The following is a 25,229-nucleotide window of genomic DNA, read 5'->3' on the forward strand; positions in this document are numbered from 1 at the left end:
CCCTCTCGCTCTGTCGCTCCGCCGCCGTCTATCGCCTGGCTTCTTCTAGCGGCCGGCGGTGTCGATGCCACCTCGGCAAGCGTCGATTGATGCGCGTCAAAACATTGGTTCAAGATGGCGCCATGACTTTGATGCTCGAGACGGCTACTGGAAACGAGTTACGGGAGGCTATCACGTCTGTGCGAGGAGAGAAAGGGGGAAAGTCAAGGAACAGTCGGAACAAGAGCAGCAACATATGGGATGGTTAGGATGAGCAAGTTCCGCGCACGGTGCGAATGGATGGGAAGATGAAGGGTCGGGGAGAGCAAGCTTCAACCCGCTGCGAGTCGACGAGCTGGGCAGCCTTGTTTCTTTTCTCTGCGTCTTCTGGCCTGCTCTTCTACCGCCGGGACGCTCGAGGTTTCTGCACGGATGTGTTGGTGCTGCAGCCATGATCCCTCCACGCTGCCGAGACGGACGAAATACTGGCAGCGCGATAGGTCAGGGACACGATCAGTCTCCACCCGGGACCCAAGTCCAAGTCAGGAAAATCAAGGAAGCAAGACCAGTCACCGCCATCCTCGCTCGGAACGGGCCTATGACAGGCGCAGGCAGAATGAGGCCAGCTGGCTAGCGCCGTGTGTTAGCTCGAGTTTGACCTGCGGTCTTTCTGTGACGGCCAACACCAAGGCACATATTGGATACGACGAGGTCGGCGATTCGGCGGTGGACGCTGGCCGCATGTTTGTCTGTTTCCAAGGCAGCCAGCAGAAGCTGAGAAGATGATGCTGCCAGGAGTCCAGACACTCTGGCCAGCAGCTGCCCACGACATAAGACAGAGAGATGAGACTGGATGGGCTTGGAAATGAGTGGTGGACAAGATATTTCAAGATGTGATTGCTATTGCCTTGGCCTAGCACCCATCTGCAGAAACCAAGGGCGCCAATGCTTCGGAACAGGGGTTGTCTCTGGCCAGCAGAGCATGGGCAGGGGGGACCACGCATGTCGACGTGGTGGACAGCTCCACCCCCAATCCTCCCCTCCCGAGTCTGCCATGCCCGCAGCCCCTTGGATGCCCCCCTCACAGACCTCATCTCGTTCGCTCGTTTGTGCGAATGCCAGCAGAGACATGGCTTCGTCCCGCAACATTAAAACCCGCTGACCCCCTCTGTCCCTGCCCGACGTCTGCTTCTCTTCTTATTCTTTCAGCCCAACCCGCAACCTCATTCCTACCCAACTTGTTCTGCATTCTGCATCGCTGATCTCTGGCAACCCAACAAGCGCCAATATTCTCTTCTTCTACCCGCCTACATCCCTTCCAGCCCTCAAACAAACGGCCAACCTGAGCTAAGAAAGATCAAAAAAGATCTTCCGCATCTTGCCACCCAAGGATTACCATACTCGACACCATCTCGACCAAAGCATTCCAAAGGAACGTCGCAAACAAGTGATCCGCTGTGTTTGCTCTTTTCTTTGGTATCTTCACGCACGACACAACTCAGCCGAGTTGATTTACATTGCCCTGGATTTGCATGACTACGCGACCCGAGGAATCAATGACTGCCCTTGTTGTTCCGCGCCCGGATATGCCTGGCTACAATTCTCTTGATTTGGACGACGTCCACACACCTTCTAGGTATTGTCTTTTCTTATTCTGTTCCCAGGGTGGTCCGTCGTCTTTTTAAGTCATGTCTTGCAAGCTTCATGTACAGTTTCTTCGCGTCTCTACCAACCAGATCTTTCCCGCCGCGGAGGCACTCAAACTCAAAGGATACATCGACCCATGGACTCTTTTTCCGGACTATTTTCTGCCTGGATACTTTCCGAAGGATCATTGCCTGGGACATACTTTCATTCCACTGGACACAGGAGACCGCAGTGCAGGGGCCTAGCCTCTTGCCCGTCGTGCCAGACGCGGTCATCAACAATATTTGATACTACAATTCTACCGGTGAGTACTGCCCGACAAGAGCAAACCTGAGACAAGCAGCAACTTGGACTCCACTGGAATATTCCGCACCAAACAAACCTGGACAATACCTGGAAACCTTTCCCCAATGGATATTCATGGATATGACCTACTGGAACTCATGGACGTCTCGCCCGAGGCTATAGAGGCTGCCCAGCTTCGCATTTGGATGGACTTCCCTGTATACCTTTTCCCAACGACATTGGATATGCCGGTTCTACTGCCTTGCCACTGCCTTATTTCAGGCTTGACTATGGCATATGTCGACAAATAGACCCTGGATTATTACGGTGCTCCAGCACGCGTCGGCTTCTGTTCTCTCTGTTCATGGATTTCCGTTTGCTTCGATCATCTGCTTCGACTTGGCATTACCTGGTCTGCTTTCACCCAGCAGTACACCTTCATGGACGGGACTTGCTACCCCGCTGTTTTCTGGAAATTCGCTCATCAACACAACCGGCATCATTCGTCATCTTTAGGACCTTGCACGACTACTCACGCCTTCTGAACCGACATGAGGACAACGTAATCGCACTGAGGAAACTTGATCGTACCTTGAATACTGCGACACCAACAACACAGCACACTACCAAGGACTTCTATTTTTCACGACTCTTGACCATGAGGATCTACGACCCATCTCTGTTTACTACTACACACCTGGAGTTCCACATATCTGATCCGCGGATTCACACTGGACCATTCTCGCCATCTTTCCCTGGACTGTATACTGGCATGATCATGTTGATCTGCGCTCGCTTGGTCTGTCAACTCATAACTCCGAACCTATGAGGCACAAGACCAATCTGCTAACATGCTTGTACTACAGGAACAAAGTTGTACCATGCTGAGATGATTTCTTGTTTACTTGTTTTGCATTGCACACATGATTAGTGGAGAAACAGCACACTAACCCCCCCTTTCAGCGACTATAGCTTCTTCCACGCACAAATGGTACCCTCAGGAATGTTTTCCTTTTCTTCTCAAACAGGACCATCGGACCCCCTGAGTGGTTCGTGGGAAACGACAGGAGAAGGTGCACAGAACTTTCAAGACTTCTCAGACAACGGATCTGCCCACCCCGGAGACTCCGAGGACTACTCATTCCAAGTTGATGGCCACATCACGCCCAGAGGACAGGGCCAAACTACCGAGGATTTGCAGAGCAAGTGGACTGCTCCCGCAACTGTTGGTAGCGAGCCCATGCGGAGAGGAACTTCGCGCAGCTCAGCCGGAAGCCGCAAGCACCGGATTTCCAAGGTCACATCTCCCAAGGCACGACCCACCAGAATGACTGCTGCCGCGTCAGCTCAAGTATCTGCTCAGCTGTCCTCCATGGACATCACAGGTAATGCCACGGTCTACGGACCTCAGCCCAGCGCCCAAATGATGGACGTGAACCCCTACTTCCTGGACACGGATACGAGCGCCGTCTCGTCCCAATGGTTTAACTCGATGGAGCTCGGCATGATGCCCGATGGCCTGCCCTCAGGCGAGCTGAACATGCACGTTGTGCCTGCTCAGATGCAGCTTGACCCGGACTCGAGCTTGGGTGCTCACTCTCCCTCTGCCTCCTGGAACTCCTTTAGCCCTACAGAGTCGCACCTGTCTTCGCCGGCCGGAAGCACTGAGGACTCGTGGCTGTCCGCCCCCCTCATGTCTTCGCCGTCACACTCGGAGCACGTCTCCCCGATTATTCAAAGCCAGTCTCCAAGGTATGTTCCTCAGATCAGCTGCTCTAGCCTAGAGTCAGCCTCTGACGAGACACTCTTGTACAGCGCCAACGGGAAGTTCATGAGCGACGAGCTCGCTGGAAGCGTCCTTACCATCGTCGGCGATGCCGCACTGCCCCCTGCTTTCCCCAGCCGCCGGCCTACCAACGAGGGTGACACCGCCCGGGACCATCCTTTGTACAAGAACGCGACCCCGCAAGCCGATGGCTTGTTCCACTGCCCATGGGAAGGAGAAACCAGCTGCAACCACAAGCCCGAGAAGCTCAAGTGCAACTATGAGTAAGTCGGCTTTTGTCCTCGCCTCCATCTCCGCCCCGTCCCCCGAGACTAACCATCCCCTTCTTGTGCAGCAAGTTCGTGGACTCCCACTTGAAGCCCTACCGCTGCAAGATTGACTCTTGCGAGAATGCCCGTTTCTCCTCCACTGCCTGCCTGCTCCGCCATGAGCGTGAGGCTCATGCCATGCACGGCCACGGCGACAAGCCCTTCCTGTGCTCCTATGAGGGATGCGACCGTGCCATGCCCGGCAATGGATTCCCGCGCCAGTGGAACCTGAAGGACCACATGCGCCGTGTTCACAATGACAACGGCGTTCCCGGATCCCCTACCAGCGTCAGCAACGGCCAGCAGAGCTCCAAGGGCCGCAAGCGCAAGGATGCGCCCAAGGCCGCCACCGTCGGACCCGCACCACCCTCCCGCAAGGTCACCGCCAAGGCGGCCGTCGTGGAGGCTGCTGTCAAGGAGGAGCCTTCCTCCAAGCCCCTTATCGAGGAGTGGATGGCCCACCGCCAGGCTCTTGAGAACATCGTTCGTGACCTCAACCAGCCCGAGGACATGAAGAACTCGCAGCTCATCAAGGACGCCCACAACCTTCTGTCCGCCATGGGCAAGATCGGACACAACCTTACCGCTCAACCCATGGACTCCAAGGTCCCCTTCCACGGAAACTACGTCCACGCCGGATGAATACCTACTTTTGGTCCGTAAAAGCCCGCTTCACACCATCGATAAAAAAGACTTCCCACTGACCAGTCATTGCTTGCAGAACTTGACTACATCAGTCACAGAATGCTACCAGCCTTGAATGCAAGCGCATCAGGCATATTCGACTACAACTCGATCCTCTAAATTGTGGACGTTGTATGTCGCCGGGGTACCATCACGCTATCACGAGGACTTCGTGTCGCACTGAGCTTCTCTCACTCTGGATAAATCCAGACCCTTGGATGGATACACATCGTATGCCGCCCGGCAATGGATACCCAGGATTGAAGCCAACGGACACCGCAAGGAGTACTCAAAGAGCCAACAAAATGCGCTCTAGCGAGGGCCGCGCCGCCCCCGCGCCGCGGTCAGATGGAGGAAGTGCGATTGCGATGCAAGGGAAGGCACACTGTTTTGATTTACGCACGATGGACTTATTAGAAGAGGGTACATGTAAGAGCTCACGCTCGACACACAACAGAACTTGTATTTGTTTTTGGAACTGGATTTTGGAGAAGACCCTCACAGCGCGAGGCTCCGCCACAACTGTGGCAAGTTACAGACTCGATCGAAATGGACCAACAGCAACTGGAATTAGATTATTTGAGTATATAGGTGACGAAGAAGGGAAATAGTTAAAAAAGAAGAAAATGGAGTTGAATCTCTACGGTCCCCTGGCCTCACATGGACTGAATGTGCTTGAAGTGCAGTGGTGTCGTCGTTCCCAGCAGAGTGCGAGTAAGACCTTTTAGGGACTGTCTACAGCTCATATTCTGGCTCCGAGATACGGAAGCATCCTTATGGTGTCCCTGGTATCTGAGGGCGGCGAGTCCAGTTCAACCGAATGTCCATCTTAATACCGTGACTACAGCGTGACCAAGTGTTTCCCTGTCACACAGAATGGTTAGAAGCATCAGTACACGAGTTGAGTTTAGCGAACTCTGGTCTTGGCTTCATCTGGTACGTTTAGATCTATGCCTCGTTGCATTTTTTTGCGATTTCCCCCTTTCAACCCATCCTTTCCTCTCCTCCACTCATTTCTCCCTGTATGACTGCTTCATATCTTTGGGGAGTCCGACGCGTAGAACGATGAGGTGTAGGTACTTTTCTACAGTATCCACGACCAAGGCCTGGAAAGATACGACGCGCGGTCGATGGACCGGAATCAACGAAGTTTAGTTTCCTTTATGAGGCATCATAATGCTTACCCACGTCTTGCACATGGTTTCCGAGATCATGGCTCGAGGGTGCGATCTTCTGGCTTTGGGGTGTGATCACGATTTGCTTGGTAGGGGTTGGTAGATGGTGTTGCTGAGGAGGAGCTTATTGGGGTAGGCGGAATCGAGATTCTTGATTGAGCGGACAACGCCAGCGTCGACACGAGATCTCCCGAATAGTATTGGAGAACCTCTCTGCTCAATAGTGGTAGAGGGGTCGATGATAGATGTGAGCACTCCCCGCTTATGACCCCTCGATAGGATATGGTCAGGGGTAAGGAACCTTACAAAGGAATGGAACAATGGGGGAGAGGTGGTATGGAGAAGAAGAGCTGGGATTAACAAGGTCTATACGCATCCTGCGTTATTGACGGGGTTTCTTCCAGGGGAGTAACGCGTGGGTGTGGGGTTCAATAGCCTCTTTCTCTACATTTACTCTCTAGATCTGGTGGAGGCGTGGTCGTCTACCGCTCTGGGGACGTGATCGTGATTTTGCATGGGACGGCCTAGCCTCGCGGGAAGAGAATAAGATGGGATTTTCAACTTTTGTAGCTAGCCGACAATCGCTGGCGCGCAGGTAGGGGCCGTGATAGTTTCTTGGGAACGAAAGAGTATGTCGGCTATTGAATAGTTCGCCGTGTTGGGATGGTGGGGGCTAAAGAGGTTTGGTTTGTAGCAAGGTTGGTGATGTGAGTATAGATTTCGACTGTAGGGCTCGGCTACACGAGAGGTTCTTTCCAATAATGGGTATGTTACGATCGTCGTAGTTCTCTTAGATGTGATAGGCACATGATAGATCCAGTCTAGGAACCCCTGCTTGACGTGTACAAGATTTCCTCAACACAGGGAACTCCACGACTGTGAAGACACGATGGAAAAGCTAGAAAAGTTGCTCGAGTAACACAAATTGAGCATGCTAAATGGCTCGCAAGATCACCGACTGCGCAGCGAGCCCCTGAAGCCGATCAGGAGGTGAACGCCACAACCTTTTACAGGGGATCATGAACATCAGACAAGAATTGGATGATGATCGAACTATCAAGTTGAGATTGAGAGGAGAATCTAGGCACACGTGTGGGCGGGTAGGTTGATGTGTGTACGGGAAACGAGTCTGATGTTGTGGCGACAAAGAGACACGGGGAGAGAAAATCACACAGGAGCGGGAAGAGCATGCCCGCGCATAAAGTAGGGACGAGGATGGACGAGGATGGATGAGGACGAACAAAAGCCTTTCCGAGGGGTGTGTGTTTCTCGTGATTGCCAATGTTGCGCAACACATTAAACCTCAGAGTTCCAGATATTCAGGAAGAAAAGGCCGAAGAGGCGAGTCCAGGGTTCAAGCGCGCGGAAGAGACTTCTCGCAACAGGCGACGATCATCAGTCTGATCACCAGATGAATTTCCAATGTAGTTACGGCCTTCGTCCCCCTCTTTTACTTAATGATATGCCATTATAGCCTTTTCACACCGCTTGCCGTAGCTTATTTCTGGTCTTGAGTCTAGCTAGACTCTGTTTGATCGGCCTTGCGCGTATGCTGTTTGGTTATGTGTATGAGAGAGCGAGAGTGTAAGCCACAGCCTTGATAGAGTACGAAAGTGTAAGTCAAGTCGGAACGGACTCTCGTCCTGAAGGAGGCTCCTTTACCCCCTTTACAGGAATGTTACTCGCTCATGCAAAGAAGGATGCGACTATCAACTAGATCGCCTTCGGTCGAACACGAATACCCCCCCCCCCCCCCCTTTCCTTTCGCGATGACTAGCGTTCGATCTAGAGATTCACTTTCCCACCATCTCTTGAGATCATCACCTCGTTCTTCCTTCTCCTTCTGCTCTGGTAGGCCGTGCGCGAGAGCAATTCGCGGCTAGTAAGAACAAGAAAAAGGAAGGAGGATAGACTTTCACGCAAGGGAGGGAGGAAAGCGACCATGGTGTCGAAGGCTTGTGCAGCCTGCCACGTGGAGGTGGACTTATGGAGGACGTGAGAATTTGCAAGGTCGCACTCTGCAGTGGGACGTTGACGCGCATTCTATGGGGGATGCTGCAATAGTATGCAGATATTCTTTGTCCCTTTCTGCATGGCACAGCTTATCTGTAAGTGGCATGTCCTGGTCAATGACGAGGGGGCGGGACAGTCATCGTCGACGAATGTAGCCATTTTGAATTTTAACGGGAATGTATGCACGTGAGGGGTCTCTATCGAGGCGGCCGTCGCGGGAAAATAACTTATCATTGGGGGTGAGGACGGCCAAGAAAATCATGCTTGCCCAAGAACAAAAGTCGGGGGTAATGAGAGTGAGAGAGAAGAGCAGGACCGCATGATGATCAGCGGCAGCCTCGATAAACGCAAGTGATGAGCTGATGATATGGTCAGCGGACAAGACGGCAGCGAGAGTTTCTGCCCTTTACGCTTCGGCCGCCGCCGCCTTCGGGAACGGTGCCGAGGAGGAGGAGGGCGGAAGTGAGACGCTTTTGTTCTGTAAGAAACGGAAAGTGAATGGACGATGTTTGAGCCAATCAGAATCTCATTCCTGGTGGCCGTCTGGGTCAAGCCGGGACGAAAGTTCACCTTGTTCAACAAAAGGGGTGGGCGAGAGCTGACTGAGAGTTTTGTACAAAAAAAAATGAGATGGGAGGCAAATGGGCAGATGGCGGCGTTGTCGGCACGACGAAGGCAAACAGGGAAGAAGTCTGAATTACTAGTCATTGACCTCGTTGACTAAAGCTCGGGTCTGGCTCCCGAGAAGCTTAAATAGGTAAGAAACTATAAACATGGCCGTAAAGGGAAGTGAAATGCAGGAACTGATGTCCTGAGGGTGTATCGTAAAACTCTTTGAGCAAGCATTCTTTAGCCGCCCCTTCCTGGTCTTTTACCTCCAAAGAAACAACAATGGATATTCCCGTCTGCAAGGTTTATACACACAATGTACAAGCTTTTTGGGCCCGTCAATTAGCCCCCGAATGTACCGACAGATCCTGATTTCGCGTGTTTCCGCAGAGGCGCGGGTACGGCGGTGTAACTGCTGCGGTCGTATGTACCATAGCGAATCCCTGCCTCGAGGTCGTCGATGCTCTGACGGATGCTCTCACGATAGACGACGTCGTCAACTTCGTAAAGGATCTGACTGTGACGACTGCTCTCGCCCGACGTATTGGTAAGGTGGCTGTCAGGTCGGCCGTCTTCAGCACTGAAGCTGGGCCGGTGCTGACTTGAGGGCTCTGAATTGCTCCTCATGTGTTGAATCTTTGGGCGGCTGAAATTATTGACGGCTTGGCGCCGGGCCATGTCCGACTTTTCCGTCGTCCGACCCCCCGGGGCCCTTCTCCTGTCGGGTGACCTATCAGCGGGGCCTAGACTGGCTTCGTCCAGTTGGATATTGATGGTGTAGACTGAGTGATTCTTCATCACTGCCGGTAACGGCTTGTTCAGCGTCCCTTCGCTAAACCTTTTGGTTGCGGAGGACTTTGAGGGAATTACGTCGAGCTCCTTCACTGCGGGCTCGTTCGACATCTGACTGGTTCTCGCCGAACCGGTGGTGGCCTTGTCGGTGGGTACTGGTTCCGTCGTCGCGCGGGTTTTGCGTGCGTTAGTGCCGAGGAACTTGGGAAGGTATTTGTTGAAGAAGGGTTTTGTAGAGGGAATACTGGTGCAAATGATGCCGAGGAATAGCTCAAGGCAAGATACAAGCCAGTTGATCCAGGCGTTCCACGTGGCATCGGGCTCCGTAGTCATAATCCAGGTGAAGTATGTGCGAGCAACACCGGCAAAGCATGCGAGGAATCCGGCACCAAATAAGAGGTTGACAATGGTAAGTTGTCTTGAGGTGAGCTTGTCGGCATATACAATACGCACGAGGGCGAGGGGTAAGAGAACCACCAGGAAGTCCGTGACGGTATTGATGGTTCCGGCAACGAGAAGATGGGCGGATTCGTTGATGCAGTTCTGCGGCTCCAACGAGAGAGTCCAGTAGAGCTTGAGAGGCCTTGGATATGTCAGTACTGCGCGTCTTCCACCATCAATGGAGAACTTACCGGCACTGCAACATAGCTACCAGCATAAAGACGATGCAGTTGACGGAGATTAGCACCTGAAGTGCTACGACGAGCACCCTCAACTTGTTTGATGCTGCACACGCGATTCTGTACATCAGAGCTAACATGGACAGCTTGGTGAAGCTTGTTGCCAGGTCGAACAGGATCTGGCTGGCGAGGCCGATTTGAAGTGATCCTGTAATAGTTTCTGTAGGCACATCCCAGACATGCCGCCCCCAACCATAGCTGTTCGTAGCTATGACTCCAAGCACCACGAAGCCCGTGGCTGGAATGAAGGCCAGCACGACAAGAATGTCGTCCCAGCCGAACCCATTAGTGATACATCGTCGTGTATAGATCCGGATAGCGAGGATGACGGTGGCGATGGCCAGTAGGATGATGGCAACGATCTCGTTGGCCGGGCCTCTCGTTACTGGGTTGACGAAGTTCGGGGTCGGCCAACTGAGAATGACTTCTACAGGCGGGATTCTCATATCGTAGATGGCGTGAACATCATGGAGAACGGGGAGTTGGCCACGACTATTGCTAAGAAGCGGAGGTGTAGGAGAGGTTTGGGGAGTATCTCCTCCTTATTCCTTCCCTATGCGGCGTCCAAGGTGGTCCGAGTACACGCGGGGATGAAGAGTACACTGGACGAGGGGGGATGGGCAAATCGACTGGATGGGCAAAAAGACGTTTTTTTCAGCGGTGGTGACCGTGCTTGAGCCTAATCAACGGATGAAGGCAATGGCAAAGCATAACTCTGCTTGTGACATCAAGACGGTGATGCGAGCCCCGGCCAATATATCCTTTCGGTCTCGATGGTGGCCATCCCATCCCTGGCACGGCACTGCGGAGAGGGGGAGGGGGAGTGGTGCGAGGAGTGAGTGTTGGCGAGACATTCTCAAGGCCGCACTGACGACTTGAACCGGGGTTCTCACGAGGAACTGGTGGTGTCGTGTCGTGTTGTCTCTCTCAGTGTCCATTGGATATCCACGGGGCGGTGCTGAAAAGGGAATGATGGATGCTACTCCGTTGATCCCACGGCATCTTGGCCGGTTGCAAGTCTGTGTGAGAGAAGCCGGGAAGGCAGTAGACTTCGGCGCCTTGCTTCTTTGCGTAAGTCATCTTCTGCGGCACCGTCGCATCGCTCGTCCAGAGCCGTTATGGGAGAGATCGTCTCCCAGCCCTATTGTTGGTTTTGCAGCTGGAGTGACAAGTCCGTTTCTCCGGCTGAGGAGGCTCAACAGCAGACTAGGCCGTTTGACGCGGCAAACCCAGGCTCAGAGACCGGGGTCATTTGCCGCTAACGCAGCGGAACCAGTTTGAAGCTACCGAGACAGCTTTCGCTTCTAGGTGTCAACAGTGTCAGAATCCTTTCATGATCGTCAGCGTCATGCGCCAGGCCTGCGATCATGAGCATGACATGTCAAGGGAGGCTGTCAGGTTATTTGACAGAACGGGTTGGCCGCTGACAGCTTCATTCGAGCGGTAAGGTGTTTGTTGGCGAGAGCATTCAAACTCAGAAACCGGCCCTGGTCTGAATATCATCATGATGGTGGAGGTGGGCGGCCGGTGGACGTAGCGGAAAGCAGGCTCAAGGTGGGGAAGACAATGTGTTCCTGGATGAGGATCAGAAATGTTTGCATCCAGGATCTGGATTGGCGAGTTGTCTTCGAAGCCGCGCCGCCTTCTCGTTTCTCTTTGGTTACTGTGGTAGAGAACTGTTTGGAGCTTGGCAGGACGCACGGGTTTTGGGTTCGTTATGGCGCATTGACGACCGGGCGAGGGCATGATAAAACCGTACGTGTCTGAGGGTGTTGGACGCCATAGGCCCCAATTCGATTTTCGCCTGTTCGACCTCGACATCCTGGACAGGCCTCTTAATACGGCTAGAGGCAGGCCATCGTGTTCCCAGAGGCTATGCTGCAAGGCCCCCGTGATGCGGCCGCTCTCTGGTATGGTAATCTTGGCCTGTCAGGTTCCGGTCCCTATCACATCGGATCTGGGCGTTCCCATGACTGGTGGCGCCCCAATGCTACCTCGTCTAACGGATGGTGAATGCCAGGGTACGCATGTCATCAAGCGAAGAGGCGGCTTCATATGCAAGCGGATGGAATAGGATGGCGTACTTTGACGTGAAGTCGTTAGCTGGCAAGGAGTTGACAGCAGGTGTTAGTTGCAAGTTGCGACTTCCATTCGGTTCTTGAGCCATGACACACTGCCCCACACCACGGATGATCTTAGTCATCAGCCAGACGACACCTCCCAAGTCACACTCAGCAACTCATATCTCAAGGCCGATTTCAACAGCTCTACTATCCGGTGCTTCTGGGTTCGTCAATCTCGCCACACCCAATGAAACGAACCAGTACCGTTATCTGGATGTCGTATTGCTTCTTCTCGCAGCCACTACGCGCAATAGCTGGGTGGCCAGATTGCTATTTCTGAGCCGTTTCCGAACCACCCCTCGTACGCTGCTGTTTCAACCCGCACACGATGATTGGGGCCCTGGAAGGTCGGCAGCGAATGATGTCGCGAGCGCACAGCTCGGTCCCGGTGTTCCTGTCATTAGCGGGCAACGGAGAAAAACGTCTTCAGCCCTTTCTCCCTCCCGCCCGTCGAGAGCAACCCTCCGTGAAGCCAAGTCCCCCGGTCTGGATCATGGCTGGTGAAGATGCGATTGGGCCCTGAGATCAGGCCGGGGCTGTCAACCCCACGTGTGTCCGGCCTGCCATCAGCTGCGCCTCCCGGAGGCTACCCCTTACTTGACCGACTCAATCATAACGACACTCGACATGGGTTCACTTATACCGCCTGGAGTGCTCACCTATTGTGCGCGAAATCGAGTAGATGACGGGTTCTAGACGGCACTGGACTTCTAGAATGCCCAGGCGTCTCGTATGACAGATTGTGAGAAGACAATGTTTTTCTGACGGGGACTCGCGATATTCATGCCGCCTAGCGCGTGCTCGTGAAACATCGGAAGCATGCTGGAGAGGATGACTCTTGGCAAGACCATCACATCTCAAGTACAGTGTGCTCTATGATATGGCTCGCTCATTCTTGCACCTTACTACGTGCCACCAAAGTGCCATCCGTCTCCCATGTCAGAGGCCACCAGTCTGGTGTGGACTCGTCTAATTCCCAGAAGCTATCTATCCCTTCGACCGCGTGTTATCGGTCCTTTTGCGCCAAGCTGCATCTATTCGAGTTGATGATTGTTTCACTGTTCTAGAAGAGTTCAAGATCTAGGTTATGATTGTACGGTGGATTCTGAGAGATGTAACCGGTATAGCAATAGAAAGATGAAGCGAGGGCATATGCCGAAGCTAGCACTAGACGGAAGCTGAGAGAGGAGGCTCCTGTCTGGAGAGCCTGATACGGAGCAGTATGAATCCATCACGGAGATCGGTGATCGGCTTACACGGCGTTAGATCTGGAAATCGTCTCTTCCATCTGCAAACTCCACGTCAATCCTGCTTCGATGCTGTTCCAATGAACATGAACGCTGCATTACTAGCAGCACTGACCGCTTACTTGCGTAGACGTCAGAAAAGACGGTGAAAGAGGACTAGGTTGGTCTAACGAGTAATGGAAGACTTCCTTCTCATGGAGTTCCTTTTTGGTACGGCGCAATCGAATGCGACGATGTCTTACAGCAGAGACGATTTTAATCATCACTCCGCGGAGACACCACGACGTTGCCAGGATCTGGGAAGGTCCGAGCTGAAGTGGTTCTGGCTAGATGAAGGGATTCTCGATGAGCGCGACGCAAGGAAGTTGAGCACGGCCAACTTCACAGACCGGATCATGCTCCCTTGCCAAGTTTTCTCCCCTCTCATGTCAGGATGCCATCCGGAAACGAAGATCATAAGTCGGGGCAAGTCGACCAAGGCGATCCGTGCTCTACACGGGATGCTGCATGGATAAGACAGTCAAATTTGCAGATTTGTCGATTGGCGACCTTCACTCGGGCTGCGGCTACAGATCATGAATTTGGCATTAGACGAGACACTAACTAGAACTTATCACATCTCCCGGCCTAATGGTCTTGGATCCGGCTGAATCGCGATTGTGAAATATCTGAGACGGCGTCGCGTAGCTTTGCTTTTGATGCCCCGGATCGAAGACGCCAGACTCGCGGTCTCGGGACAGCCAAGAGATTGGGGTGCTTTGACAGCAAGGACTTGCGTGTGGAACTGGTAATTATTATTCGTTTTTTGGTGAGAAGCTAAACCATCGCAGACTTGATTAGACGAAGGGATGGTGAATGCCGAAATTAAGGAGACATGACTATTAAGACAATATACTGAGCATGCGTTCTCAGGCTTCAGTCCAGACCTGCTCTACAATGTACATTTCACCAAACGAAATAGAGCAAGTACACTTGTTGCCCGGGCATCGTGAGCTTGAGTGAATGTGAATGATTGCCACTGACGAGCCGGCATTGCGTCCAACCGAGGAGATTTCTGCCACTTGGCTTTGCCGGGGCTAATGAGAGACGGAGCTCAAGTGGCAGTCGATTCGGAGGAAACAGGGTTCGTAAACAGGCTGGCCGAGGTCCTTGCCTTACAGGAATCTGGCGGATGCATTGTTGGCTCTTTTGGTGCAACATTGACGCCTCGATCGACAGCCTGTATGATCGCAAGTTCACTGAAGGAAGAGAGGTCCGGGGTCGTCAATCTCAAGTCGTTCATGAAGAAACATCTTTGGCTGGTTCTTACTCTACAATGACGGGTTGTCCAGACTAAACTAACCCTATCTTTGCTGACTTATGCGATCAAGGCAGCCGTCGTTCTCTGCCGCTATTTACCTGGGAGCTAGCGGACATCCGATTGGTCTATCAAATGAGAGACTCGGCGACCCTGGGGATGAAAGGAAGCGAACGGTCCGACTGGGCACGAAAACTGTTGAGGGGCGGTCGATGTTGGAGGATGGTCTCAGCCCACAGTAGACGGACGCTCAGGTCACTTGGGCAACTTTGGATGCTGCACTGAGGTTGAGTGCGGGGCAGCTGCAGGCTCCGGGTCAGACCGGGGGCCGCTGAGGACCCCACCAGAACTGCTGATTGTGTGCTGCCAGCCTGCTGCTGTTGCTGCCATGGGCTCGGCCTGCCAGCGGCGGCACTCTGGCGGCACTCTCGAGGTGGGCAGCCGTGATTCCAGTTGCCCCTCCTGCGCAGCCCCTCTGCCCCTCCATGAGACAAGCGCAGCCCACCTTGCACTGGAGCTTTTGACGTGACCCAACCCTGAGGTCTTTTCCATGACTACGAAGCTCTCCGAATCTATCCTGCGTCATTTACACCCAAGTCTTTGATCTGATCTTTAACTCCTGACGGAAACTCAGACATACTCAATCCTACCAAACCTCCCACGTATCACCAAATCACCACCAATTGCCCAACATGGCTCGCAAGTTCTTCGTCGGCGGCAACTTCAAGATGTAAGTTTCGTCCCATTGGCGGGGTCGACGATCTCTGCACCACCCTACCGGAGAGGGGCAGCCTGGAAGCTGCGGCTTCAGCCAAAACATCGTGAGACTAATGACCATCGACCCTGTAGGAACGGATCTATTTCCGCCATCAAGGAGATTGTCCAGAACCTGAACAACGCCACCCTCGACTCCAACACCGGTACGTGCCATGTCTTTGCAGTCCTGTCCCGCCGTTGAGCTCCTCTGACAGTCTGCAGAGGTCGTCGTCTCCCCTCCTGCCATCTACCTCCAGCTCGTCCGCGACCAGCTCCGCAAGGACGTCGAGGTTGCCGCCCAGAACGTCTTCGACAAGCCCAACGGTGCCTTCACCGGCGAGATCAGCGTCTCCCAGCTCAAGGATAGCAACATCAACTGGGCCATCCTCGGCCACTCTGAGCGCCGCACCATCCTTCGCGAGTCCGACGAGGTCGTTGCCTCCAAGACCAAGTACGCCACCGAGAACGGCGTCGGCGCCATCTGGTGCTGCGGTGAGAGCCTCGAGGAGCGCGAGGCCGGCACCACCGTCGAGGTCGTCAGCAAGCAGCTTGCTGCCCTCAAGGCCGCCATCTCCGACTGGTCCAAGGTCGTCATTGCCTACGAGCCCATCTGGGCCATCGGCACCGGCAAGGTCGCCACCAACGACCAGGCCCAGGAGGTCCACGCCGCCATCCGCGCCTGGCTCAAGAAGGAGGTCAGCGACAAGGTTGCTGACGAGACCCGCATCCTCTACGGCGGCAGTGTCAACGAGAAGAACTGCAAGGACCTCGCCAAGGAGAAGGACATTGACGGTTTCTTGGTCGGCGGTGCCTCCCTGAAGCCTGGCTGTGAGTGTTTTCGATGCACCCTCATCATGGACAGACAGCTAACATGGCCCAGTCGTCGACATTGTCAACGCCAAGCAGTAAACAAACCAGATTACAAACTTGATGATGATGACCTAAAATCAGGCCGTGATGGGCCGGGATAGACCCAGGATGACCCCCAAGTGACCATTCGTAGTCGCCAACTCCTAGGGCCGTAGACTTGAATAAAAAGAATTATACCCCCACCCCCCCCAAATCTTCTGAAGGTGGTTGGACCTGGTGAAATGTTTGTGATTCTTGAATTTTGAGTGCTTAAAGGGGTACTCTTTGCCCTCCCTGACGGGTCAATGTATGGTACACGCGGCAGAGAAGCTCCCGCTTTCGTCCTGTACACGCCTAGTCCCTTTCGTAATTTTACACATTTTTCCAAATCGATACGCTCATGCCTCTCATGTTTATACAGCCATGCCATTTCCGTGGTAAGGACTCCAGACACCTCTGACACTGGGGTTGATACTGTTGACCGGTTTGTTGACTCTCTTCAACTTCTCTCCGTTGGCGTCGCGCAGAAGCTCAGCCTTCTTCAAGATCTCGATTGGCTCCATATTCCGAACGCAAATGGCCTTTTCGCGGCCATTGATGTAGTGGCCGACAATGATGGGGTGTTTCGACGGACGGGGCGATACGGTGAACTCGACTTGGGGGTTTGCGGCGGCGAACTTGGGAAGCTGAGACTTGATGAAGCCGCTGAGTGACCGTTAGCGATGTTCTCAAGACTTTCCTTCCGAGGGCGAATTGGCGTACTTCATTCCCTTGGAGCTGCCGGCCCAGTCGCAGTAGTGAAAGTCCAGCTTCTTGCACTGGAGGATGAAAGAGCCCAGGCCATTCTGGTAGTGCGTCAGCAATGGGATCGCAGTATATTCGTCTCCTGAATAACCTACACGGCCGGTCGACACCGTCTTCAATGCTCTGATCGTCATGGTATCCTGCTTGGCGCACACAATCCGGATCGCAGTCTGGATCACGAGAGGCTCCTTTCCAGGGACGGGGAAATTTCTTAGCGCGAAAATGTAGGATGCAGCCTGAGGTGACAGCTTCCGGAGGTACGTACCTGCCTGCACTCGAAGCTCCCGTCTGTGACCAGGATGACTCGGCTGAACCGCGGCGATTGGCCAAAGGCAGGCTGCACCACAAACTTTCCCATGCTCGTGTCAATTTCATCTACTTTACCTTACCTGACGACGCGCCTGCTCCCTTTCCAAATCCCGACATCCCACCAAGCTCCGTCGATGCATCATTAGCTACGGCGCGACGCATCCCATCCGACCCGACAAACGTTCTTTGAATCGGGCATTTGACGAAGAGCAACTACAGCGATGACGGATAAGCTCCCTCCTAACCTGTTGGCGCTCTTCGCGCCGCGCCCTCCTCTGCGATGGGTTGCGCCGCCCGACCATGCGCCCGAGGCCCGACGAACCCTCCCCGTCTCTGGACTCGCCGAATTCCTTCCCGCGCTCCAGCAGTATAAGGAGGAGGACGACTACAAGCCGACAGAAAGTTGGCTTCAGATGCGCGACCGCAAGAAGCTTGAGAAGCAGGCAGCTGTTGAGAAGCTCAAGGCCGAGGGGCCGAAAGACTGTTAGTTCTGCCAGTCTTCATTTATCGAGAATCTATGCTGATGGTTTCGCAATCTAGTCAAGCCGCATGAGGATCCCAACATTCGTGGCGACGCGTTCAAGACGCTCATTGTTGCGCGACTCTCGTACGAGGCAAATGAGCAAGACCTCGAGAGGGAGTTTGGTCGATTCGGCCCCATTGAGCGCGTATGTACTCCCGAATACTTTTTCATACTTTGACTTTAGCTAACATTTGTACAGATTCGCATCATCACTGACACGCATGCCCATGAGAGACCCAAGAAGAAGAAGAAGCCCCACCGAGGATACGCTTTTGTAGTATTTGAACGAGAGAAAGACATGAGAGGTAATACCGCCGAACCCACCCCCTCCGACAAGACTCGGCTTGTCTGCCAGTCGTTCCCCTTCAGGCGCGCGGCCCTCAGGCTTGCCCGCGTTCTGCACTGCACACCGAGATCTGTGGCCCTCAAGCTTGCCCGTCTCAAATCTTGTTTTTCCTTCTTTTTACCCAGTCACGATGCAAAGGTATGATATCGTCAAGGTTTTACTGACACACGCGCCTTGGCGCACTGGTGAGTAGCTGCTCTAGATGCCTGCGATGGTATTCGAATCAAAGACCGACGTATCAAGGTAGACGTCGAGAGGGGCCGCACTGTCAAGGGCTGGGTGCCCCGCCGATTTGGCGGTGGCCTCGGTGGCAGAGGTTACACCAAGGCTCTTCCTGCCCGTCCCATGGGTGGCGGACCTGGTGGCAACTTTGGCGGTGGCTTCCGAGGCGGTTTCCGTGGCGGCTTCGAGGGAGGTCGCGGACGTGGAGGTTTCAGGGGAGGCGGTGGAGGTTTCGGTGGCCGTGGTGGCTTCCGTGGCGGCGGCGACTTCGGTTCCAGGGTTGGTGACCGCGGACCGAACGGATACGGCGCACCCAGAGACGCCCCCTCAGGACCTGGTCGCGGCTTCGGAGGTGATCGTGGTGACCGAGGCGACCGCAGCTTCTCCGGTGGTGGGTATGACCGTGGTGGTGGCCGCTCATATGACGACAGATCCGGTGGCGGCGGCGGCGGCGGCGGCTATCGCGATGGAGGCCGCTTTGGTGATCGGGACCGTGACGGTGGCCGACGTACTGGAAGCAACATGGAACCCATCAGGCCTAGAGGGGAAGGTGGGTATCGCGACCGTGGTGACCGCGGAGACCGAGGCGACAGAGAGGACCGGGACCGCGGCCGAGACAGAGACAGAGATTACGACCGACCTCGCGATGACGACAGTAGAAAACGCGGCTACGAGGGCGGTGGTTACGAGGATCCGCGCAAGTTGCGTCGTTACTGACGAGACACCTAGTGTCTTGCGGTGGGTGACGATTAGCTCGTCTCATCTTTCAGTCTCTTTTCTTCTTCCCCTTCTCTCTTGAGGGTAAGCAGAAGGTTTCAAGCGCGAATTTCAAGTACCTCCATATTCGGACCAAAGAAAACTCGGACAAAGCTCGAATGCAAGCTTGGGGCAAGTATACGCAATTACCAGGCAGGCCGGCAGTGTTCACAACAAATCACCATGCGAACCATCAACTTCCAAACAAAACTTATTCAGCATCTTGTTGAAGGTAAATTCCGCCACGTGCATACACAACCTGTCCAGGCGACGACTGCCGTAACAAGGAACCCAGACAATGGCTCGATGCTGCAGGTAAGGTCAGAGGTAAGGGACTCTGTGCCTACTGACCTGGAGCTTAGTGAAGGAGGATTCGCATGGGAAAACAAACAAAAAGTATGGGGTAAATCCGCATGTACCACGTTATAATTACTTGTACCAATAGGTGAGGACTTTTAGTTTCTTACGCAGACAGATCAGACGTTGTATCCATACCTAAGCTTGATATCATCCGGCTGTTCGAGTTGTATCTTGTCGTTGCCGAGAGAGCATATCCTCGTTCCAGAAGTGCCATGTGTAAAAGATGCTGCCTCCTCAATGGACGAAAAACAAAGGCCCGGTCTATCGAAAAGTTGTCTCGAACTCGGGACCTATCGAAATCTTAAGAGTATTCCATCCGTTATACAGGTACCTCATCGCGCGAGCGTGTCACGGCGTAAGCATCGGCAGGCACCAAGAATTATATGACGCAACATGTCCAAAAAACGAACTACCCATGGCATTATGTAGAGCCAGCCCGGCCTGCTCCTCGCCAATCTGAATGGGAAGGGACAGTTAAACCGTTCGGCTATCGACTACAACGGATGATGCTCGTTGAGGAAGCACCGCACTTTCGCTCCCTATCAAGGTTCGACGTCTATCCAGAACTTTTTTTTGCTTCCATGTCATATCACCTTCGTCAAGGATGACACAGAGGAAAAACATTTTGAGTGGAAGATATTGATGCTTTGACGCATAACTTTTTTCAAGGAATAATAATCTAGTAGAAACCCCCGCCCGTAAAACGCCGTGAAAATTGTTTTTGTTGGTCCCACCCTTTCGCAATCCATGATGGTATCAAGCCTACATGAGGAAAGCAATCATCAAAAGTCTAGAAGCTTTTTTATCTTTTTTTACGTTTGTTCATACCATTTTGGCTCTTAGTCGCTCTCGACCTCGACGCCGTCCATGGCGTTGGGGTTCACTTCGGTCACCTCGCCTGAAGCAGAGCTCCAGTATCTGCGTACACACGTCAGTACTCATACTCTTTGACCTGTAGGGGGATCTCAAATCCAGGAGGGACCCAAAAAGAAAAGAAAAAAAACTTACGCAAGAACCTTGACCTTGAACTCGCTCAAGCAGATGCCAAACAGCTTCAACAGCCTCGTCTGCCGACTGTCGAGCACATCGCCCTCCTTGCAGACGGTGTACCCCTCGCCCTCGCCAGAGTCGTCGCCGCCGAGGCAGACGCGGCCCTTGACCATGCGCGTGGGCATGCCGAGGCGTCGCAGCTCGGGCTCGATGCTGTGCTCCATGGGGACGTCGTGCTCGGCGGGCACCTCGCCGCCCGTGGCGTAGACGACGCCGGCGGGGATGACGAAGTCGCGGGTGGCGACGGTTCCCGCGCGCGCGAAGTCGACGGGGGAGACGCCGTCAAAGTACTCGAGGATGGAGGCCGGGTCGCGGTTGGTGAAGATGAGGCCGACGGTGCCGGCGAGGAAGGGGGTGAGGCGCTCGATGCCGTCTGCGACGGCGGAGGAGGGGTCTTGGCCTAGGGCCTTGGCCATGAGTTTTGTCTTGCCGAAGAAGAGTCTGGTAGGTGGCAAGGCAGGTTAGCTTGGTGGTTCCGGATAGGGGCGGCTCATGTATGAGCCAGTGTATTCTGCCATGGTGCACGACCATAGGTGTGATATCACGGGTTGAGTAGACTTGGAGAGAAGCTGCAAAAAGAACGGACCTGCAGTCGTTGAGCTCGTGGCGGACCTCCTTGAGGTAGTTGTTGCGCATGTTGTTGACGCCAAAGACGAAGCAGTGCTGGTACTGCGGCACCGACTCGCGGATGTTGGAAAAGAGCTTGTCCTTCTGCTCGCGCGTCTTCTTGTTCACCTGGGTCAGGTTGACCACTCTGTTGCGCTTTGACTTGGGCATCTTGGCGGTTTGTGCTGGTCTGTTGACTTCGATTAAACAATTGGCAAATATCCCCTGATTCGGCTTGTCCTTGATAGTTGCAGGACGGCTCGGCGAGGTACTTGGTCGAATCCGAGAGGGTGGTTGGTGGAAATCGGCGCAAGTCAAGTCGTCGAGGTTTCGCGGTGCACCTTACAATGGGAAATATTTCTGGCCGACCGCCTTTGGCACAAAATTTCCCAAAATTTTGGCGCCCGGGTGCAGGAGGGACCACCGCCGCCGCAACTTTTTTTTGAACCCCGCAATGCGCTAGGTGGAACGATTATCCGCAGGGTCCCGACAGGGGTCATCCACAGTCACCGAGCTCACCGAGTATAGATGGAGTGGTCAGTGCGCCGGTGAAGGCAGTGTATTAGAGCCAACTCAAATTGCATTGTTCCATGAAAACGCCGGTTTCCCAACCATCCAGCGTCTCTTTCATTCAGTTCATGTATGTCTATGGACATATCGACCATGCCATCTACTTGTCTTACCAGCGTGCTCTTGCGCCCTGGGTACGAACGAGTCACGCAATGCCAACTACCTACGCCAGGTACGTGTAAGTGTTGCCCTCACGTTCCAAGTAATCCTTGTCAATCAGGCTATGAGAGTGTTAGCAACGCTTCGTTCCGCCAACGACACGGAAGTCACTTACTTTTCTATTTCCTTCTTGATTTGCGCCGCATCAACCGCACCTCGGTTCTTGGTCAAGTTGATCACCTCCGCAACCAGCTCGCCGTGGCTCATCTCCTTGCGACTCTTCATGATGCGCACAATGGCTGCCTGTGTTTCGAACCGTCTGTCCTGAGCGATACGCTCGTGCGTCGCCTTGTTCTCTTCCTTGGTCTCCTTGAGCTGAATCTGGTTGATCTTGACTCGGATCTTTGGGTGTATAAATGCCTTGTTAATGGTGAACGTATCCGTCGGGTTGACGTCCCTCCCCTTGGGACTCTTCGTAAGCACGCGAACCTGGCCGCAGGCGAGAGATTGCAGTGTTCGGTTCAGTTCTTCTCCTTGCAGGTTTGTCGAGCGAGCGATCTGTTCGTAGCCGAGGAAGCCCTCGATGCCGACCTCATTGAAGAGAACGAGGATGATGGCTTGGTACGCGCTGACGAGAAGCTCCTTTGTACCCTTGGGGAACTTGGCCTTGACCGTGCAATGCGCCAGTGCGTGCTTCCAGTTGAGTAGCCGGCCCGTGTGCTTGTTCTTATAATACTGGTCGAATCGCTCAATCTGCTTGGCAACGTCGTCTGGCAAGTGCACCTTGACGTCGGGATACGTTGGCCAGGCCGCCTGTGACAGGATCATTACCGACAGATCGACAGGGGCTCTATCCACGCCGGTGCCTTCCGACCACTGCTTGTAGGCTTCCATTTCCTCCTTGGCCACCTCGACATCCTTGAACATCTGCTCCAGGTTGTGAGTAAAGTTCATACCACACTCCTCGCGGAGCTTCCGCAGCATGTTCCGCTCGGCATCCTGACTTGCGCTTCTACCCATGAGCAGACGGCGAGCCAAGTCTTTCTTGTAGAACGCTTCGAACGCGTCCTTGCCTTCAATGAAACGGAAGAGCTCCAGTGCCTGGTCCAATTGCCGGTCGAGCTCAGCGTCTTCGTCGCCGGCGCTCGCTATGCCGCTCTGCTCTGCCGCAGCTCGGTCAATGTTATCTGACAAAAGTGTTTTCGGCAAAGCCTTGATTCCACCGCGAAGCAGCATGTCGACATACTTTGCGATCATCTCGCCGACCTTGGATGTTCCGCAGCTCCACGTCGTTGCAATGCTGCGATCGTTCATAAAATCTCCAAAAGCATTCCTGAGCTCGTTGACAAAGTCTTGGTCGCCGCCATAGGCGTCGCGCACAATGAGGCTTAGTGACCTCTTAAGTTCAAGAAGCCTCTGGACCATGTCGTCGCCGCGCTCCTTGTCAGCAACAATGGCAGCACCCGTCTTCTTGATATATGTGCTCCAGGGCTGCTTGAGCTTCTTCTGTATATCGGACAGTCGCAATAAATCATATAGGGCCTTCATGGAGTCTACCTCATGGTCGGAGAGGAGCTTGGAAAGACTCTCACTGTTGAGAAGCTTGTCGGAATACTTGTTCACAAGGATGCCGTGCGCGGCGTCGAGCAGCTGCTTCTTGGTTGTAGAGTCCAAGTTGTACTCGTTGCAGCGGTAGTCCTCCTTCTTCAGCAGCCACTCGCACGCCGAGATATACTCCTTCAGGCTTGACGCGCTCCTTTCCTCTGCGAAGTCCTCAAAGAACGTCTCTGATAGCTCGATGAATCGGGGCTCGAAGTATTTGGTGTAAATGTTGAACACGTGTAGCATCATGACCGAGTCCTTGAGCAATGCCGCTTCGAACCGCTCGTCCCCTGTCCGGTCGTACGAGATCAGGTCGTACATGCCCCGTAACGCCCTGCCACCGGGCGTCTGACCATCTGGGTCGTCGCGAGCGGGGAACGCCATCCTCCTGAACTGTGAAATGGTCAAGTCGTTGATGGAAAGGTAATTCTTATTCTTTAGAAGGTAGGTACGATCAAGGTAAGTGAACGTGGACCGGATCGTCATCTGTGTCGCGCGTTAATGCCAAGCCAGGGCGTAGAAATCACCTTGTAGACTCACAATCTGGCCATTCCACACCCTCCAGTGCTCGAGGACGCTCTTAAGCATGTCTACATCGGTGCTGCCAGCTCGGGACTTGATTGACCGTAGTACATCTTGGGTGAGGTGCTCCTCGCACTTTCGCCGCAAGGTCTCGTACAGCTGCAAGTCGCTGTCTTGGCCGCGCCTGCATATATCTTCCACGGCCCGAGATAGCCTCTCTAACGGTAGCTTTGGCTTGCGCCCGCTGAATATCTCGTGCAAAGCATCGACCAGTTCTTGCTCGGTCCGTTCGTAGTACTTTTCCAGCTTCTCGTTGGTCGCCGAGTGTCGAAAGTTCTTGATGACCAGCTTCTTCGCACCCGTATATGGCCGGTACGAGTTGGACTGCGTCAGGTCAATGACCTCGGGCAGCTTGCCCTTCATCTTGGTAGACATGGTATTGTGAGAGGAAGGATCGTCGGCGCCAAACTTGAAGCGCTTCGGGCTCGGTCTGTTGGACTGCTGCTGGTGCGGGGCGACGGAACCGGAGCGCGAGACGTCGGAATCTTGGCGGGGTCTTCGGCGTAGGGGGTTATGGTTGTCGTTGACCGGCGCTGCGCCGCCTGTCCTTCCCGTCGCCCGTGATGGCAAAACTCCCTCGACTGCGGGGGGTGAATTCGACGGCATGGACCGTGTGGCCCTGCAACAACTTTTGTCCAAGCTGTTACAGATGTACTATGCGCTCTCGTGGAGATGAGATGGTGTGGGCAGGGCGGGGTGGCCAGGGTGAAATCGCAGGCGGTAATCTTCCTTTTGAACGAATTGTCGGGTGTTTGCAGAGAAGCTTGTCGCAGAGAGGTTGGGGAGTACAAAAGTCGTGATTGCGGGAGAGTTGTCGCGGAGTTAAACGCGGAGCTATGGACGCCATTAACAAATCACCACCGCCACGGTCGTTAGCATCATCCATTTAGCACGTCCCCTTATCGTCAGTGACAGGGATTGGATAAGACATGGACCCCACCGCACTTCTCGTCATCACGTCAAACAGTCCCACCACAGTAAACACCCGATCCCATTGTCCCCGGGCACTCCACAATACCTATCCTTCACTCAAGTCTGAAGCTGCCTTGGCAAGCGGGTGACAGAATAGGATGCTAGTTGACAAGATTACAACGCCTACTTGCCTGCTTAATTCATCTAATATTCTTATTCTTTTTATTGTTTCTAGCATTTCTACTATCATTGTTATCT

General features: G+C 53.9%; 6 protein-coding genes across 6 annotated transcripts; 3 read left to right on the forward strand and 3 right to left on the reverse strand.

The window, feature by feature from the left end:
- Window positions 1-1,511: 1,511 nt before the first annotated feature.
- HER10_EVM0012089 (C2H2 transcription factor) lies at window positions 1,512-4,647 on the forward strand (the record flags this gene model as incomplete). Its single annotated transcript, XM_035481492.1, has 4 exons — window positions 1,512-1,615; window positions 2,875-3,663; window positions 3,727-3,960; window positions 4,032-4,647. 4 exons carry the CDS (start codon window positions 1,512-1,514, stop codon window positions 4,645-4,647), a joined length of 1,743 nt encoding a protein of 580 aa, XP_035336637.1.
- Window positions 4,648-8,651: 4,004 nt separating this feature from the next.
- HER10_EVM0006066 (uncharacterized protein) lies at window positions 8,652-12,077 on the reverse strand. The gene is made up of 2 exons (XM_035475663.1): window positions 9,911-12,077; window positions 8,652-9,861 (listed from the first exon to the last, which is right to left on the reverse strand). The coding sequence occupies exons 1-2, from the start codon at window positions 10,402-10,404 to the stop codon at window positions 8,829-8,831; spliced, it is 1,527 nt and encodes a 508-aa protein (XP_035336092.1). The 5' UTR covers window positions 10,405-12,077; the 3' UTR covers window positions 8,652-8,828.
- A 3,059-nt stretch (window positions 12,078-15,136) lies between these two features.
- On the forward strand, window positions 15,137-16,433 carry HER10_EVM0009024 (triosephosphate isomerase). The gene is made up of 4 exons (XM_035478526.1): window positions 15,137-15,355; window positions 15,475-15,545; window positions 15,604-16,209; window positions 16,262-16,433. Exons 1-4 carry the CDS (start codon window positions 15,318-15,320, stop codon window positions 16,288-16,290), a joined length of 744 nt encoding a protein of 247 aa, XP_035336348.1. The 5' UTR covers window positions 15,137-15,317; the 3' UTR covers window positions 16,291-16,433.
- Window positions 16,434-16,467: 34 nt separating this feature from the next.
- HER10_EVM0006390 (uncharacterized protein) lies at window positions 16,468-17,230 on the reverse strand. The gene is made up of 3 exons (XM_035475976.1): window positions 17,130-17,230; window positions 16,993-17,075; window positions 16,468-16,935 (listed from the first exon to the last, which is right to left on the reverse strand). Exons 1-3 carry the CDS (start codon window positions 17,166-17,168, stop codon window positions 16,644-16,646), a joined length of 414 nt encoding a protein of 137 aa, XP_035336124.1. The 5' UTR covers window positions 17,169-17,230; the 3' UTR covers window positions 16,468-16,643.
- Window positions 17,231-17,428: 198 nt separating this feature from the next.
- On the forward strand, window positions 17,429-19,670 carry HER10_EVM0011448 (U1 small nuclear ribonucleoprotein). The gene is made up of 4 exons (XM_035480881.1): window positions 17,429-17,826; window positions 17,884-18,011; window positions 18,066-18,171; window positions 18,406-19,670. Exons 1-4 carry the CDS (start codon window positions 17,565-17,567, stop codon window positions 19,149-19,151), a joined length of 1,242 nt encoding a protein of 413 aa, XP_035336581.1. The 5' UTR covers window positions 17,429-17,564; the 3' UTR covers window positions 19,152-19,670.
- A 2,151-nt stretch (window positions 19,671-21,821) lies between these two features.
- Window positions 21,822-24,866, reverse strand: HER10_EVM0007156 (Cullin family protein). The gene is made up of 3 exons (XM_035476722.1): window positions 24,018-24,866; window positions 22,051-23,963; window positions 21,822-21,997 (listed from the first exon to the last, which is right to left on the reverse strand). The coding sequence occupies exons 1-3, from the start codon at window positions 24,663-24,665 to the stop codon at window positions 21,940-21,942; spliced, it is 2,619 nt and encodes an 872-aa protein (XP_035336196.1). The 5' UTR covers window positions 24,666-24,866; the 3' UTR covers window positions 21,822-21,939.
- Between the last annotated feature and the right edge of the window lie 363 nt (window positions 24,867-25,229).

This window comes from Colletotrichum scovillei (genome assembly GCF_011075155.1).
Source record: "Colletotrichum scovillei strain TJNH1 chromosome Unknown Contig00003, whole genome shotgun sequence".
Classification (NCBI taxonomy): domain Eukaryota; kingdom Fungi; phylum Ascomycota; class Sordariomycetes; order Glomerellales; family Glomerellaceae; genus Colletotrichum; species Colletotrichum scovillei.